Source organism: Macrobrachium rosenbergii, chromosome 2 (assembly GCF_040412425.1).
Source record: "Macrobrachium rosenbergii isolate ZJJX-2024 chromosome 2, ASM4041242v1, whole genome shotgun sequence".
Classification (NCBI taxonomy): domain Eukaryota; kingdom Metazoa; phylum Arthropoda; class Malacostraca; order Decapoda; family Palaemonidae; genus Macrobrachium; species Macrobrachium rosenbergii.
In genome coordinates, this window is record NC_089742.1 from 57,915,595 (window position 1) to 57,935,151 (window position 19,557).

A 19,557-nucleotide genomic window follows, 5' to 3' on the forward strand; every position below is an offset into this window, starting at 1 on the left:
GAAAAATACAAATTAACTTAAAGATTTGCTATATTTCAGTGGCCAATGCATTACGGCCCCTCCTAAGACCACCTATTGTACTCTAAAATCTATTCAACAGGTTTGGAAGCTCATCATAGATATGGCAAAGAAAGACTTAAACATCAAGGGCACACCATCTAGAGTTGGAGGCTTTCCTTCTAGGACTGCAACATTCTAAGGTGTTAGAGGAAAGAGATTATCGTTTCCAACAATCCAATGCATAACGGACAACCCAATGATTGCGGTGAACTCTATTTTAAAAATAGTCTCTGCAGCATTGATGCAAGACATGTTTAGGGCCATACTTTATTACTTCTCATTCCATTCCATGTCCCAGTATGTCTCGCCACTTTGGACTCTCAGCAGGAAGTGCCAAGGCCTTGTTTTTGGTGAGCCTTTCATTAGAAATTTCACAAAGTGCAATTGTGCATCTGGTACACCCCTCACCTGGACTTGTTCACCCTATAACTAACAATTTGCCCAACAGTTCTCTTTTCCCCTGGACTTGGCAACCAGGTAAGCAAATTTCATGATTCTGAGGTCTGTACTGGACCTACTGATGACTTTCAAAAGGCCTTCATTGCCCTGAAGAGTCTCAGCTAGGAGTGGCATTGTTACTTCTTTCTTCTAAATATGGTCTCCAAAAGTTCTTTCATCTTTGTTGCAGTCTTCTGTGTTAACTGTGCATTAACAGATTTTATCAAACTCGGAGACTTTTCACCTCCATAGGAATCCCTGTTGCTTCCAGGTACCGTAATACCTCTAATATAGACAGTGTAAAAAATTTTAAGTCAAAGTCCTCTGAGGTTATAGATCACTCTGAGTGTGAACAGGTCAGGGTCAGAACTGAGAAGACTTTTCAACCTTAGTTTACCATATATAGCTAACAGCTTGGGAATAGTTTATGAGAGAAGCTAAGTAGTAATTTATACTAATATTATCTGTGAAGTTGTAAGGTATATCTGAGACTTAATATTTTAAATCTGCAGTAATTGTACTGAGTTACTTGTGTAATTCAAAGAAATTGCAGTAAGCAGCACAGAACAGCTGAATACAACAGAACAGATGATGGGTGAGAATTTGATTATGATAGTCTTGTACTATGGAGATTTACTAGTAAGCCCTTTTGACATGTTGCATTTTACAGTACTCCTTTTGTCACAACAATGCGTAGTGTTAAATTTATTTGAGGATAGTGAAAATGCTGGTAGTATTGATGTATAAAACATTTAAAATACAGCACTACTAGTCTCTTGGTGCATCTCTTGTAATCTACTTCACAATTCTACCGTGATTACTGTACTTGAATACAGTATATTATCATTTAGATCTTCCCTCCATCTCATTTATGGAACTAGGACAGAAAATCTTGTAGATTATTGGGGTAGACTGTATCAAACTAGTAATTGTTAACTTAAGTGTAGATCTGGAGTTCCCTTTCATCCTCAGACTGATCAGATGATTTTTTTGGGTACATTGCTAGTCTTCTCTGTTTAGTGACATCTCTTTAAAGATGTATCCTACCAAGGTGTCTTGCCTCTCAAGGTAGGTATGACCAACAGAATGCAGTAATGGTTTATTTTTTATAAGAATAAGTCATTATTCTAATGTGATTATTAAAAAAACTGATTCTAATGAAAAAACTAAACAAAATTTTTAGACACTTGTGGTTCTCACCCAAGTGGTGTGTTCTTAATTGGGAAGCAAGATTTAGAGAGGGTAAAATTGAGATAGATGTACAGTTAGATGGGAAGTGACCAAAGGGAACTGATGAAAAGTAAAAGGGTAGAAAGCAGAGCACTTGGGTGTGGAAGGGATGCTTCAGAGAATTTTGCAGTTTAGTCTATTGCTTAAGACAAACGTGAAAAAGCCTAGAAGGTGGTCAGTGTGATCTTTATTTTCTTTTCATAGTAGCAAACCTTGCAGTAAGCCACAGATCTTCCTCCCAGTTGGCTGCAAAGATATGTCAGCGTGAATTTAGAAATAATACTGAGTTACGTAAATTTCAGCGGGAAGGAGTTGGTACTGTATATACACCACCAGAGGAGCAATCCTCACTCTCTTGAAAGCACAAAGTGCAGTAATTGGCTTTATTAAAGCAATAATTTGTATCAATTATTGTAGAATTTTGGCCATACAATGTACAGTACAAACCTTCTGTGATAGTTGTATGAAATGCCAGGAACAGCTAATTACCTGATAAGGAATATGTATTGTTTTAGAGCATACCTTAACCAAAAAATTTTGTTAGACTATGTGTTACTGAAAATGTTAAAACAAGTTTGTTCTGTTTTATTTTAGTGTACTGTGAAAAAATTGCTTCTGGTAGGTTATGTTATAATGAAACCAGTCTTTTATTGTAAGTGTCCCAATTAGTTGCTCATTTTTACTCGTGCATAGTGCAAATACATTTCTCTAAATGTATAGGCACTTTCCTTACTGAGTTTCTATAACAGAAAATAGTTTTCCATACAAATCCATCACTGCTACATTTGCCTAACTCATACTAGTCTACATCCCAGACACCATTTACAAATAACAATTTAAAGATTGGCAGTATGACACATGCAAACCTTCAGACTTTTAGTCCAAGCTAGAAAACAGTCTCACTTGCTCATGTGGTCTGGAAATGTGGCTGTGAGCTTAGTGGGGCAAGGAGTAGGGAACTCATTATATTAATGCTATGTTTTTATGAAAATTCTATTTTCTTACATAAAACTTTTGTTTCATAATAAACCCCATCAGTCATCTACTTGCCTGAATCAGAATTTAGGAGGGAAAGTTGGACTGCTTAAAACCTCCAAATCATGGATTTGAATGAGTAATCTGATTGAAAGTTCATGGCATTGCGATTAGCAAAAAACCCAGTGCTTGGCAAGTAATGGAGTTTTATCTGTAAATGTCAAAGCCCTGTTCATGAGAATAAGAGGTCTTCAAGTTTAGCTCAAAGAAAAACTGTAACTAAAATGTAATAGTTAAACTACTCACCATGTGTAGCACATGTAAGTCTTGGTAGTTTCAAATTCAAAGGCTAACAAACATGAAGCCAGAGAAAACCTTATTACACAAAGGAATCATTCCTTGCTTGCCTGTATTTGGATTAGGTCAAGTGTATTACCATGTTCAAATGATCTTAAAAGAACGAGTCCAGGTCAGGGCATGAGCCATTCCTTCTAGGACATGCTCCTCCTTCTCCCAAAAGCCATGAAGACTTGATGGTTCAGTGTGGTCACTCAAGGGTAGATCATGTACTTCTGTTAATCTATGCGTTGTCAATCACTAACTTTGTCATCTTCATGGGAGACTGGGGATGAAAAGGAAGTAAATGCCTGGTTGAGGTACAGAAATGACTGACTTGTAGAAAGGTAGACTGTACTGGCAGCTTCTGCTAATTGCATTTCCTCTGGAAGGCTTATCTGATAAGCAGGAGAGGAGGATGTCTTCAGTTGAATCCTGCATCTGAAGAGAGGAGAAAATTCCCAAGAGGTCTGGTGAAAGAGTAACTGAAAGACCTATGCTTCAAAAGACAGTTGCAAAGTCCCTGGTTGAGAGAACCAGGCTTCCTGAGTGGTGTAAAATGCTGTTAAGTTATAGATGGTGTAGAGGATCTTCAAAAAGCACTTAGGGGACATTTTCACTGCTAAGCAAAATTTGCTAATCAGAGGAACCATGAGCTATGCAATATAACCAACAACTGTTTGGTTGTACTGAAAGCTGTCAAACCACTCTCTCATCAAAGAAGGTGACAGAGCTAACCAGTTGCTAAATTCAGAGATGGTAATGTCTGGAGTCTGGGTCTTCTTGGATTCTTGTTAAGAACAAGCATAGCCATCTCTGTCCATCTGGGCTTCCTTTGTCTAAATTTGGCCAAATTATAATCTTGTATAATAATGACAAAACTCAAGTACATGTGGAGTTCCCAGGTTTTTAAAAAAAATTTTTGTACGTGTGTTTATTTCACTGAGAAATTATCTTACAGTTGGAATGTATTTACATAACTGAGAAAAAGATCATGCTGGTGGAAGATATAGTTCAGCTAGGAAGTGTTTGTGGTGGGCTCATGTATATTGCTTCTGTACTAATATTTCCACATTTGGAATATTTTTTTTTTCACAATATATTTTCATTGCATATTTCATAGCTGCAGTGATAATTTATTCTTAAGTTACATGGCTCCTGTGGAAGTATCAGTAGCCATGTAGGCACTGTGCAGTTATATTTGGAGTTTTCATATGTCATGTATGTAAACTTTTTCCTGAAGAAAGAATTTTACATTTTATAATAGTCACCCTATAAACAGAATATCTTAAGATTAGATAATATCACGTTTTTTATTGAAATGAATTCATTTGTAATGTGTTTTATTTATCATGCCAAGTAGTTTTTAACTTCGGGACTAAGGATGCAATATGTTTTGTAATCTTATTGTAGAGCATCAAACCCTCAGTTTTGTCATAAAATTGCTTTTATTCAGAAAAGATTGTTTAAACTTTCCATTCCTTCTGTACTTCTGTACACAGCTGAACAATGGGCTCTTACAAAGACACTGTTGAAGATTCTGAAAAAGTGGGACTACAAGATACCAAATTATACTGAGGCTCATGGTTGGAGTGCTGTTGGAAGAACAGATCACAAATGAGTAAGTAGCAGAGAAATCTGGTATTTAGAGATTGGACAGTTTATTTAGATACCAAGGTCTTAAGATAGTCTGGGCATATGATGTGAATGGAAGAGGAGAAGTGAATGGATTCTGACCAGTGAGAAGGGCCAGAAAAGAAAATCATGTAGGGAGGACATGGATTAGGACATGAGCAAGGTGGAAGAAAAAGGAAAGAATTAATCAGGCATCTAACTGTGTGAAGGTAAAACCTAATGTAAGAATATAGATAATCATGGTGATTACAGTAGGTTTTGCTTCACCATAAATGCTCTGGATATTTGCTTCACCACTTGATAGCAAGTGCTCTGGTTATTGCTGTAACTTTTATTTTAAATCTAAACTATAAGTCTTTCGTGCAGTAAGTATGAAATGTACTTTTTTTTTTAATACAGACAACAATGGTACTGGCAATCCAGTGTGCATATCTGGCACATAACTAGGGAAACAATAAAATGGAAAAAGACAAAAGAATTGTGATTGATCTTGAAGAAAGCAACAGACCTACATTTTGGAGAATGGAAGTTAATTAAATTGAAAACTGATGTTGGAAGAGAGTTCCAAAGCTTGGCATCAAAGCCAATAAAGCAGTCACTTAAACAGTGTTTTTCATTCAAGTTTTTGTACTGGCACTGGTATCTTTACCTAACTCAAAGGATAGAACAAAGGTACTCAAGGCTAACAGGGGCCCATTGACTTTCTCTTGCCTGATACAGCATACTTGGTAGTAAATGAAGTGATTTAATGGGAAGAACATAAAACAGAACTCAGACTCAAGCACAGGAGCCTTGATCAGGAATGGTTAGTTGGAAAGGTAGTAGGTATGGGACTAGTTGATGGAAACCAGTAAGAAGGCCCATAAACTCATGGAGAAAAGTCATAGATGAAGACCAAGACCAGATGGAAATTTGGTAGGAAGTTCACAAGACAGAAGAGAGTGGATAGGACTTATTTCACATCAAACTTCATAACAGGAAAATATGACAAAAGCTTAATGGTTCTGATAATACAGTAGTCAGTAATCTTAACTAAATTTGAAGTATGTAATTTAAATAACAGCTTCAGGAATTATAACTACATCCTGTTGGGTAACCGCCAAATTATTATTACCGGTACTTGTATTATTTCAACTTTGGTAGAATAAAAAATGGTGGTGGTCCTATGATAAAAGGGGTCAGTCTGTCATTTCAGTGTTAACTCTTACCTGGGTCAAGTCTACTGGATAGATCCGTTGGAACCATGGCATTAGACTTTCGGTGTCCTCCAAATAAGTTCATATCCTCAATTTTACGGATCTTGGCAGATCCTGGAGTCCCTCTTTTGTATTATGTTACTACAGTATTTGATTTGGTATTCCACAACACTTGTGATTTATTGAAGACAATGGATTATAAAGTGATGATAAAATATTACTGATAGGGATAGTTGTTTTTCAGTGTTTTCATAGCAGGGGCAGTGCCTTTTTTGTGGTATCATTTCCCTTGATACATACGTGAGCAAGGATCCAGTTTATTTCAACATTATACCTGCATCATATAATTTGTCAAATGAAAATTTAATATATTGAACAAAAGAATTTTGGACAGGGATTTTGGAGGTTTTGTAGAAGGGCACTTTCAGAGTCACTGAAAATTATTTGTTTGTTTGGTGTCATTTTTAAAAAAATTCTTAACTGTTGACTGTATTTCATAAAGTTGTGTAATGAAAACAGAACCAGTGTTAGATAAAACTGAAGCAGTTCTTTTACCAGATGGAGGAATTCTAATGCCTACGGAAGTTTTATAATTAAATTTACTGACTCAGAAATTCAGTTGGCTATCGTCAGAAACAATGTTGAACGGTAGTTTACAAATACTGTGCGTCTCTGAATGAAAAGCTTTTTGTTGTTGAGTCATTCACTTGTACAGTATCTTTATTGGACCTCACATAGTTAAAAAGTTATGATAGAAAGACATGTGGTTCACTACTTTCGACTTGTACAGACTTATTTGAGGAGAGCTTGAAGACTCCAGAGCATATTCTAAGGCATTCAGATTGTATCTAAGATTTGAAAAGCTATATTTGATCCTGAACCATACACTATTTGGCTTCTATAATTTAAAATAGATGGAATAGTTGTTTTGTACAAAGACATCATCAGGGTAGACTTGTCTACTCCCCAATTTGAGTTAGATAGCTTTTTGATAACAAACCCAAACTTATAGTGCCATTTGTTTGCCATAAAAAATTTTCCCAAATAAACCCTCTTCAAAGAAAAATAAAAGAGCGCCAATCTTTTGTAAGTATGCAGTCTACATGTGCTGCAAGGCCTAGTAGGTATCAGCTGGCAATCTCCATTCTTCATTCGCTTATGTGTGCATACACTTGTTCCCCAGATTCCTTAAATGGATTTTTGTTTATTCTATCTTTTAATTTCACTTAATGTGGAGGACTTATGTGCTCCCCCACTTGGAGTAATAATGAAAGTTCTGTACAAGGTGATGATCTACTGGAAAACAATACTTTCTGTTGAAATCAGAACTTAGAGGATATTCAGTAACATCTCTGAAAGGAAATAATTTTCTGAGAGGGAAGCCACAACAGATTTTAGACCATGCGAGATCTTCATTGAAAGGTTGTCTTTTAGATGGGAAATTCTTTGTAGCTGGTTTGGTGGAAGGAACACTAAGCCAGTCTGTGTCACTTCTCCAAACATAGGTTTCATGTTGTCTCCAAGACTAGGCAAGGGCTTACGTATTAGTATTAGCCACTGTAAGGTTACAAGACTGTCCCAAGATTTTTTTAGATGCAAGGGAGAATTTTCTGCCTTTTCAGAGCTAAGAAATTTGTGTCAATATTTTCAAAAGCATGAACTCAAAAGATCAAAAGAGTCTCTGAGCTGGAACCTGCCTCTTTTCCTGAAAAGTAGGTGTAAGAACATCGTAGGAATCTTGAGAAAAATCCCCTTTTCTGTTTTGCATTGTGGACAGTCATGCTATTGGTACATCTCTGCGATGTTTCAGGTAACATAAAAAATTTGCTCAAGACAATGAAAATATTCTTTCCTTACCAATTAAAACCCTATTTTGTTTTCAAAGAACCAGGGACTTAAACAAGTCACAACATGGTTTTCTAACCATGGGAAAACCGGGAAGCCCTTCATAAGAAAGTATTGTCTTTTATTGGCTTAGAAGAAGAATTATTAGAGCCAGTGAAAAGTAGACAGACAGAACAGTATCTCTAGATGAAGTCAGTGCTTACAAGATAAAAGCTTTTTCTACTTGATCAATTTTTTTAAATGCCGTTTTAATGTCTGGATCATGTCATTAAACATTTTCCTAAAAGTACCCAGCAAAACTTTTTATAAATACAGTATTTAATGGCCTCCTCTCTTCCCCATATTCCAGTTGACAAGGTATACAGCTTAAAGAATGAGCTGGATTGCCAGCTTAGATCTGTCAGGCCTTATGACACCTGTGTTGCTTACAGATCAGAGACTGGAAATGCTCCCCTTCCGTCAATGATAGTCCAGGAAACATTTTGTGACAAATAAAATGGCGCTGTAAGTTATGGGTTTGTATTAGTAAGTTTTACTTGGTAATTATAGACAAAACATTTTTTAATCAAATTTAACACATTTTTACTTTTGGCTTTTAAGTATGCAATGTGGGCTTTCCAATTCAAGTTTGTATATAAAAAAAATTTGCTTAAGAATTTTACTGTTTTGCTAATATTAGGATGACAGACTATATTAAACAGAACTAAGATTTTCAGACATCTGCTTCTCCTAACTGCACTTTTGAGAATAAACTGGGCATACTGAATCTTGGGTAGTGTAAAGTGTAGCACTGCCATCTACATATAGTATAAACTTTTGTTTTACTCTGCTTGGCAACTGTTTTGCAATGTTGTTAACTGCTAGGAGGAATAAAGATACTTAACCAGTTGAAATTTTTGCAGGGTCAAAATCTCTTCTTTGGTAAGGCACACTCTTTTCTGGATTACCGCTTATGCAACTATAAACAACTTTTTCTCGCTGGAAATTTCTCATGTACGATAGAATGCTGGTTTTGGTCTCATTTTGAAGTAAATAATGTTTATCTTTTGCCGTAAAATGTTAGTTTTGGTCTCATTTTGAAGTAAATAACGTTCATAATTTGCTGCAAAATGTTAGTTTTGGTCTCATTTTGAAGTCAATAATGTTTGTGATTTGCTGCAAAATATTAGTTTTTGTCTTATTTTGAAGTAAATAATGTTTATCATTTGCCGTAAAATGTTAGTTTTGGTCTCATTTTGGAGTAAATAATGTCTATCATTTGCTGTAAAATGCCAGTTTTGGTCTCATTTTGAATTGAAATAATTGTATTTTTCTGTTGAGTCTTTAAAAGTATTTTCTGCAGATGATGTCATTTGATATCATCAGAATCTTAAGGAACGAAATTTGCATAATATCATCAGATATCACTGGGATCTCAAAGGATTAGAGAACTTTACTTTGAACACCATGAATATATGTTAAGCATTTGCTTGTGGAATGTTTGGTGTGTAAGGTCGTTTTTTATGAACCTCTAACATTGCTGTTATTTAACGTTTTTTAATGTTGCCCATCTCCAAGTAACTTTGTATGCCTTTTTGATATCAAAGAACATGGCAGTAGCTACTTGACTTCTGGGTAACAATGAATCAGCTGTAGATGTATTTTTCCATGCTGTTTCTTGGCATGAGGATTATTAGGCCTATTGTTTCAAGAATGTTAGTCATGGGTTTACTAATTTATTTTATTTGACATAGACATCTTGTTAGAAATTTCAGTGTTTTTGATGTATCTGCATTGCTGCTTTTGTAAGTGGTTCTTCATCTCTCTATAACACTGCAGGTACTTCATTTTACCATACGGTATTCAGAACTTATTCTTTCAGTCATGCCTAGTAACTCTGAAGTTTGCGCTGTCAGTTTTATTAATTGTCAAGTAGCTTCCCATCTGAAGTTTATTTGTAGTTTTAAGCTTTGAATCTGTTCTCTCTTATATGTGTAAAGGACAAATCCTTCAGCAGACATCTTAAAAGTAGGTAAATTTTTGTCACTGAAGAAATATTTCTGGATTAGGCCTCAAGGGGATACCACATTAAAAAAAAAAAGCGCGCCTACGTACTCTACCTTATGGGTGGTGTGGAAAAAGCTTACCAATGTTGCACTCTCAAAAATTTGAGTTATCTATAAAACTATCACTTGTAGAGAAAAAAAATGCAGAGAATCCTTTTTTCAGAGAACTTAATGTTCTTTGATTATGTACTTCATAGTAATTTTCGTCAGACCAACCGTTTCCACGGAAACAGCGAAAAACTGAAATTCAGCGGCCATTTTCCAAGATGGCGGACGAAGCTCAGGGTGGATTAATGGGGACTTTTGATATGTCATTTCTAAGTGTCTAAAGAAGTCTATTTACCAATTTTCAGCTTATTATATTAAAATTTTTTTCATTTATTTTGCCTAATTTCATTGGACCGCCAGTCATAACATTGCCACCGAATAGGTGTTGGTTCAGCTCTGGACCGTGGTTCAGCTTTGCTTACCTACTGCTTTTTTTTATTTTTAAAATTTGTTAAGATACTTTTTAGGGACTTTATGTTTTACTTATTTTTAAGTTGTTCCTTTTAATTGTTCCTAGAAATTCATTTCTCGCTATAATGTGGTTCGGATTCCACAATAAGCTGTAGGTCCCGTTGCTAAGTAACCAATTGGTTCTTAGCCACGTAAAATAAGTCTAATCCTTCGGGCCAGCCCTAGGAGAGCTGTTAATCAGCTCAGTGGTCTGGTAAAACTAAGGTCTACTTAACTTTTTTAATGTTTTAAATTTGTAATCATGATGCAATTTTGATTTTAAATTTTGTTGCCTCTATTGTTTATTTTGTACAGCCCTCGAAAATCTAATGAAGACTACGAAACGTCTGGAAGAAATTACCGTTTTTAGCAACAAGTCCTTATGTCATCATCCTCATTGATGTATGTAGGCCTGCATCCGGCTGTGGCCATGGCCGCTGTTTGGATATACGTAATATGTATATATATATATATATATATATATATATATATATATATATATATATATATATGTGTGTGTGTGTGTGTGTGTGTGTGTATGTGTGTGTGTGTGTGTATGTGTGTGTGTGTGTGCATATATATATTGCTATTTTTCAAACATTTAGACATTATTTAAACATGAAAAATTAAAACAAGTTAACAAAAATGTACACAGAGAAAATGCTAACACACCCCACGTAGTTTCCCAGCCAAAGAAAACCGTGTAGTAACTTCGTGATAAATGCTTATAAGTCGCCTTGTCCTTGAACTCCATTGGCCGGTTCGCGTGGCATCTCCCACCAAGTGGTTCACATCATCCCTCGTTCCCCAACTGCATTGTCAGTCTGGGCTGGGAAGTGATAGACATACTGGGCAGTGAACGTTCCCTCTCCTACGAAGTGCAAATGCTGCCCTGAGTGTTAACCGGTGCAGTGGTTTGTACTTTTGGAAAGAATAGTTTTATGTGATTAACACTTCAGTGCTATGCGTGGTTTGTTAGTACTGAAAAGATACTTTGGTAGTCTAATTTTATCGACATTTTTGAGACGGGTAAGTATATCTGGTCGAAGTTTGTCAGGAAGTGGACGGGTTACTTGATTGAAGTAAGGAGATTTTTTGATCTTTAGTTATACTAAAAACGCCTTTATAGTCTGCTCATTATCGCGGTCCGCAGAAACTTTTGCACTTCAGTGATGGTTATATGAAAATTGTTACATGTAGTCACCGCTTCTTGATAACGTAAATTTTCTTAGAATTATAGCACCTATTTTAGATAATTAGATGACGTATAATAAATTCATGAAAGTCCTACCATTAATCAAAATTTTGAGTTCTAAGAAAAGCTTTTTATTAAAGCAGAGTTTAATCTATAAATAACTACCATAAGTTAGACTATATAGTAATTATAATTTCTAAAAAAGTTTATGAAACAGCAGCGTCATGTAGGTTATTTGAGGAAAAGGTTAAGATAACTGTATTACCGTTGTAGTAGTACGTCTATAGAGATGTGTCTGCATGTTCTTTCCCACTCTTTTTTTTCTGAAAAGTATTGTAAGGCTTTTTGCATATTTAGGTTTTATATTTCCTCTTACTGCAACTTCGCCTCCCTTAAGAGATCCTCCTTGCTAGGGGAAGCGGAGCGAAGATGTACAAGTAAATGCGCTTGTCCTAATTCTTGAAGCAATCAACAAAAATTCATTGATAAATAGTTTTTTTTTATGACCGTGAAAAGGGTATTGGAGATCAAGCATACAGGGCGAAACGGTCAGTAAGCAGATATAATCATACGGCAGGTTTTCCAATGATTCTTGCAAAAGAAGAAGAATAAAAAAAAAACAGGTATGATGACAAGAAGAACAATGTACAGAGAAAGTAAGGATTATAAGGTAAATATATTAGCGATAAAGGCTTCCATTTTCTCAGTAACTATTAAATGCTACATTTTTTTTCGTATTTCAGGTAACTGACGAAAAAGGCAACATTTAACTCGACACGCCGAAAAAATGACTTGTATGCGACTGATCTTGAGTGTAGCATATCTTACTCTGAATAGTCCTACACGCTGCTGCGGTCTTCACACGATAAGGCCACAATCTACTGATAAACACAATGCGAACACAGCAGAAGGTCGTGTTCTCAGTTCCTTACACGAAGAACATGAAACGTACAGCAATGAATCGTTCGAGGTGAATGGTTCACACGCCTTGCGACTGGAAGCTTTTCCTCAAAATTCCACATCTTTCGCCGAGAAAGTCCTACTTTTAAAACAAGGGAAAAAGAAGACTGAACCCTCTTATCAATGGGAGACGTTACAGAGCCTTCTTCAGGGTGAAGGCACATCGTCTTCCTCTTCTTCAGAAACAGATGAAATAATTAAGATTTTTGTGGACGGAGAGAAACCCGAAGGGCCGTTCGATCATATATGGCGGAGTACAGGTTTATGGTAAGTCACTGTTCTGTTTGAACGCCAGGTGACGTATGAGATATCTGTAGGCCTATGCTTTTGTGCTTGTGTTAGTACTTGTATATGAATGAGGAAGAGGATTGAATAATGCCATTAATCTTCATTTACTCTAGAAACATACTGAGCGATTACTGAGACTGCTATTGACTATAGCTATCTTCCCTGATAGCTTATATTTTGGTAAAAAATCATAGTTTATTGATTGTGCGTAGAATATCATGGTGTCTGTAATTCGTTAAAAAAACCATAATATACAGCAGTTTTAGATCTTCTTCGTTATTCCTTTATATGATAATAAACGGAAAAAACTTCATTGTTATTCTTCCTGGAGATACGTGAATATTATTTTCTTTATGTATATAAGAATTATCTGTGTGGATTTGTTAAGAATTTAATGGAAATTTTTTCTGGCTAATTCCATAGGACTGCGTGAATATAATAATAATAATAATAATAATAATAATAATAATAATAATAATAAATTATATTTTTGTGAAATTTCAGTCCTCCGGACCCTCACAGCGAAGCTCACTTGTTTCTACTGAGTCAAGATGAACTGCAGAACTTGGCCCTGATTGGTTCTCTCCCTAACGACGGTATTGCGCAAGTTCGTATTCATTGGCTTCTAGATCTTGTAAATGCCACGTAAGTTTTGGCTTGTTCGATATGCAATTATCAGAGAATTTAGTAAAATTTGCTAGCTAATATTAAAAATTAATAATTCATGTATAAATGACATGTATTCTTGCCGTAAAAGTAATGACTTTATGCATACGTATCTGTCTTTTTGGAGAATTTGAAATTTCAGTGCGATTCCAGTGATTTTATAGGCATAGTTTATTGTGTATTTCTTTACATTTGATCTTTTTGAAAGGAGCAAGTTTATTTATCAAAAATCATTAAGAACAAGAAATTGTGTGGTTACTTTTTCTGTTAAAATTGGCGACCATTCAAACTGTAAAATATGGAATAGTAGGAGTAACGTTCTTAGGATGATTTTAGTAAAAACTCGATTATAAAATAATGTAAGAATTTGTTGCAAAATTATTTTAGACTGACGGTATCTCCAATAAGTAGCTGTAATACATAGAATTATTGTTATTCTACTTACTTTATTCCTTACTAGAAAGAACTTTGGTCCCTATAAACAATATCTTTCTAATCAAATGAAATTTATGGTCAAAATTTTGAATTTACTTTATTCCTTACCAGAAAGAACTTTGGTCCCTATAAACAATATCTTTCCACTCAAATGAAATTTAAGGTCAAAATTTTGAATCGTTTTCTCTCTCTCTCTCTCTCTCTCTCTCTCTCTCTCTCTCTCTCTCTCTCTCTCATCATTTATGATATCTGACTTTCCAGTGTCGATGACTTAGGACCGAAATACAACTACACGCATCTTGACAGTTTAATGAATCGTCTCAGACAGTTTAACTTGAAGCCAGGATTTGAAATTATGGGAAATCCCGGAAACGTCTTCAACGACTTCGAAAATGTCACTCAAGTCACCTGGTGGCGTCACTTAGTAGCTCAGACGGCAAGGAGGTACGTAGGTAAGAACATTGGTCTGTATACTAGGGTAAACATAGTAGGCAGTACTGTTTATTTTAGTTGAGAAATTAACTTAAAACACTTATAACAAGAGTTATGTTAAAGTAATTAGTAAAATTCCTCACATTTTGTACTGGAAATATATTTGTATGTGATTTAGCAAAGTTATGAGACTAGATTTTTTCTGGAAAATCGCTTACCATGCATTTGTATATACCTTAACTGTTCACCAGGGAATTTGAACTAGACCGTTAAGGGAAATTAGTGTCCAGCTGTTGATAAATATATCCCTTGACTTGGTGTGATTAAATATATCCCCTTGATATGACCTGGTTAAATATCTCCCTTAACATGACCTGATTAAATGTATTCCCTTGACATGACCTGATGAAATATCTTCCCTTGACATGACCTGATTAAATATCTTCCTCGGTATGACCTGATTAAACATCTCCATTAACATGACCTGATTAAATATCTTTCCTTGACATGGCCTGATTAAATATCTCCCTTGATATGGCCTGATTGATATCTCCCTTGACATGGCATGATTAAATATTTCCCCTTGACATAACCTGATTAAATATATCCCTTGATGTGACATGATTAAATATCTCCCCTTGATATGACCTGATTAGATATATCCCCTTGATATGACCTGATTAAGTATCTCCTTTGACTTGACCTAATTAAATATATCCCTTGATATGACCTGATTAAATATCTCCCTTAACATGACCTGATTACATATATTCCCTTAACATGACCTGATTAAATATTTCCTTTAACATGACCTAATGAAACATCTCCCCCTAACATGGTCTGATTAAATATCTCCTCCTAACATGACCTGATTAACTATCCCTTGACATGACCTAATTAAATATTTCCCTTGGCATGACGTGATTACATATCTCCCTTGATATGACCCGATTAGATATCTCCCTTAACATGACATGATTAAATGTCTACCCTTGACACGACCTGATTAAATATCTCCCCTTGACATGATCTGATCATAATTTTGTAACAATCTCCCACTGATGTCAGAAAAATACGGCCTGGATTGGGTGGCGTCCTGGAACTGGGAAACCTGGAATGAACCGGACCACCATGACTTCGATTCGCTGAATTTTACTCTTCAAGGTATTTATTGCAATCAAATCCGACCTTTTTATTTCATCATTTTTTAATTTTAGCCATAATACACTATGTGTTATTGGGATTTTTTATGTGAAATATTATAACTGTTATGGGATGTGCTGTATATCCTTGAATTTGAGTATTTTATTGGTAAGAAATTCACGTTATTGTGCTTAAATTGTTGCACGTTAAAAATGAACAATTATATGATTAAAATTTTTTCTTTGTAAAAGATGAAAATAAAAACTTTCGAACACCTGAACGGTATTCTTCCTCAGTTTTCACGAGTTTTTCATGACGAAAACACTGAAGAGGAACCGTTCAGGTGTTCGATTTTTTTTTTTTTATATTTAACAAAGAGTATACAGTTTATTGGCGTGATTGTTGGTTTTTAATATACAATATTTGATTGTTATTCCCTGAAGATACGCTGTCTTGTTATACAAATTTTGACTTCTCTCCAGGTTTTCTGAATTATTACGACGCCTGTCGCATGGGTTTAGACGATGTTTCTCCAGAGATTGTGTTTGGTGGCCCCGGGGGCTCTTGTCGGGACCCAAATTTTTCCAAAATTTGTTGGGCTCTTCTAGAGCATTGTGACAACGGATCGAGCATTTTTACCCCTGGAGTTCCAACTGGGATTGACTTCATTTCGTTCCACAAGAAAGGTGTGTTGGATTTTTCCACATGTTTTCGAAAGTTTGACATAGTACACTAGACACTGTATTTGGGAAAGCCCAAAATTACTTCCTTAATATAGAGCCATTGTTGTATGACCATTCCCATGCTGGAAAACAAAACAAATTATCCTTAAGCAAAGTTTTGCTTTTGAGCAAATGCGTCTTGCCAAGTCTCAAATTAATATAGAGCCATTGTTGTATGACCATTTCCACGCTGGAAAACAAAACAAATTATCCTAAAGCAAAGTTTTGCTTTTGAGCAAATGCTTCTTGCCAAGTCTCAAATTACATGGCATTTCTCTGTTGTGTATTGATTACCAGGAAGACAGGTGAAAACAATTATAAACATTGCGCTCTATTAGAGTCAACAGTTAAGTGTAGATAAGTGAATTCAGTACATAAGATGATCCCGTCTCCGTGAGAAAGAATTAGTTAAGCCTCATTTCCCTACTTTTGAAAAACACAAAAAGTTGTGTCTTTCTGCAGTATTACCTAAACGCTCTTCCAGGAATTTGGATCACCATCAAATTCAGTCTCATGGAAAGCAAATAATCCTAGAAATAAGCCTTATATTTATTTTACTTGATTTTCTGTCGCCTTTTTAACGTTTCAGTATTCTCCTTTCACTGTACTATCTCGGGTTTAAACCTGCTTCCTTTCATGTTTTTTTTTTTTTTTGCGACTTGAATTAGATAAGGGTGTTGTTACCAGTTCCGTTGGTCTCTGTCTATGTATGAGTGTATATATATATATATATATATATATATATATATATATATATATATATATATATATATATATATATATATATATATATATATGTACAGTATATATAACTTTACCACATACTCAATTGTTTCTGTGCATTAGTAGAATTACTAAAGGACTTCATTCAAACTGGATGGTGTCTGATAAATACGCGATTAGATACCATCCAGTTTGAATAAGGTCCTTTTAGGTATATATATATATATATATATATATATATATATATATATATATATATATATATATATATATATATAGTGTAGTGTGTGTGAGAGAGAGAGAGAGAGAGAGAGAGAGAGAGAGAGAGAGAGAGAGAGAGAGAGAGAGAGAGAGACTTCAGGACAATGTTAGGGATTTTATTATCAGGATTCTCAGTACCGCGGTCGGGGGTCATTTCTCAAATCTGTAGCTGTATAAAACGTGGATAGTTTCTATAACTTCGGTTTTCGGTATTCTATACTTTAGTAACTTTTATACTTGGTTTTCACGAACTCCTGCCTCAGAGGAAAATGAAATGCTACGCGAGTTTAGAGTTAGCGACGAAAACCAATGAAATTGATTAAAATCGCCTTCTATCCATGTTTTTCCAGATCTTCCTCCTCTCTTTCCTCTTGACCTTACGCATTATACACTTTTGCGCGCGCGCGCGTGTGTATGTGTGTGTTCATGGGTTTTGCGTACGCTTTAGGAAAATTATGTATTTTCCTCTCATTGCAGGACAGCAGGATGCAGATACCATATTGGAAAAGGAGCTTCCCACCGTTGCTCAAATTCACGATCAGTATCCTTCCTTGCGTCAAGTCCCTGTCATGAACGAGTGAGTATAGTCTTTGCGATCTTATCATTTTGTTGAATCATCGTTGAGACAAAACTAGGATTCCCATAACATCAATCAGAAACTTGGTCATGTATATTGTATGTAAAAATAACCCTTGTGTGATGCTACTTTTCCCCCTTGTTAAATAAAAATCCTTTGGCGTCATGCTTGACTTATAAAAGAGTAATGATGAAGTAAGTTTTTTTCGTGTCTAATTGCCGTAGGTGGAAAAATTTCAGTTAGAATTAAACGACTTGGTTAGGCTTTTGATGCTCGTAAAAATCAAGATTTCAGTTCTCCTAAAAGTGTCGTGAAATGTTGAAGGGTTCTGAAAGATAATAATTTCCATATGAATCTCATCATTGATCAAAGTCTCATCTGTTCTCCTTGGCTGCAACTCTTCCAAATAAATCGAAATAGCAAAAGAGGATTTAGAAAGTAAAATTCTATGCAGTATCTCTGTTCGAAGGGTTTTAACGCCATAAATTCCAGTTAAAACGCGTGGCAGATTTGCGAAATATTGGAATTATTTTCACACATTCTTTTCATATCGTAAATATAAGGCAATATAAAAAAAAAGTTCGTACACAATTAGAGTATTGAATGAAGTTAAATTTGGTCCCCTGCTATCTGAGGTTCCTGTATAAATCACGATTATTGCCACAATAAAGAGGTATACGCGTGTCGTTGCATTATTTGCTTTTATTGTTGAAAAAAATATTCACGACTAAGTACCTTTGTGTAATAGCATCCCAAAGAAATTATTCATGCATCATTTCATGAGTGATATCAGGAAACCCATGATTTATTATCACGGGTATTCTGACAAGTCATTGGCATAACAATTCTGCATGCATCAGCAATATGCATGATTTTATGTGGTTTATGTTCTTTCAAGATTTTCCATTAACACGGCTGTTGTAAACCAAAACTGTAGAGCCTTTCCGGTTATCTTATTCATGCCCATCACTCATTTATATTACATTATATATATATATATATATATATATATATATATATATATATATATATATATATATATATATATATATATATATATACACATACAATTATATAGATGTACAGTGTGTATATATATGTATATACAGTATATATATACATATACATATAGATAGATAGATAGATAGATAGAATATTTACTTTTTAATTGAGAATGATTTAAAGACATAAATATTCATGCTTTCTAACTCTGTTTATTTGGGGAAGCGCTTTTCCTTGCTTTTGCTTTTTTTAATTCGAAAGTTATAATCTTCTGGTGTAGGCAAAATGAAAAGGACATGAAAGCTATTTGTTGTGAAATTATATACAGGATATATATATATATATATATATATATATATATATATATATATATATATATATATATATATATAATTTCACAACAGATGGTCTTCATGTCCCTTAATTTTTATTTATTATATATATATATATATATATATATATATATATATATATATATATATATATATATATATATATATATATATATATATATATAAACAGGGTTAGAAGGCATGAATATTTACGTCTTTTAAACCATTCTGAATTAAAAGTAAATATTCTCTGAATACTGCCTAAGAAAGATTATTGTAAAATTGAATTCAAGTTAAGCGAAGTTCACACAAAATATAAACATGGATTAGAGCCGTTCTGATCCATTCTAAAAAAAAAAATGTCAAAAATTTATTTTATTTCGTAAATGATTAATTTTTTATTTAGTTTGCTTAATTCTCACCTGGCTATGATTGGTTAAAGCTAGATAAAAGTAACCTTTTCATTTGTATCTTTCAAGATTCCATTCAAATTAAGATTTTTTTTTATTATTTTGATTATTTGTTTATTCGTGTGTGTGTCCGTCTTTCCACCCAAAAGATAC

At 34.6% G+C, this 19,557-nt stretch overlaps 1 protein-coding gene across 2 annotated transcripts in view; it reads left to right on the top strand.

The window, feature by feature from the left end:
• The first annotated feature begins 11,076 nt into the window (after positions 1 to 11,076).
• Idua (alpha-L-iduronidase) overlaps positions 11,077 to 19,557 on the top strand; it is a 32,735-nt gene continuing 24,254 nt past the window's right edge. For both annotated transcript variants that reach the window (XM_067119208.1, XM_067119215.1), the window contains exons 1-7: positions 11,077 to 11,287; positions 12,197 to 12,680; positions 13,206 to 13,346; positions 14,064 to 14,254; positions 15,303 to 15,398; positions 15,860 to 16,063; positions 17,561 to 17,660. In XM_067119208.1, the coding sequence (XP_066975309.1) occupies positions 12,241 to 12,680; positions 13,206 to 13,346; positions 14,064 to 14,254; positions 15,303 to 15,398; positions 15,860 to 16,063; positions 17,561 to 17,660 (1,172 nt within the window). In that variant the 5' untranslated portion in view covers positions 11,077 to 11,287; positions 12,197 to 12,240. The remainder of the gene's footprint in view (positions 11,288 to 12,196; positions 12,681 to 13,205; positions 13,347 to 14,063; positions 14,255 to 15,302; positions 15,399 to 15,859; positions 16,064 to 17,560; positions 17,661 to 19,557) is intronic.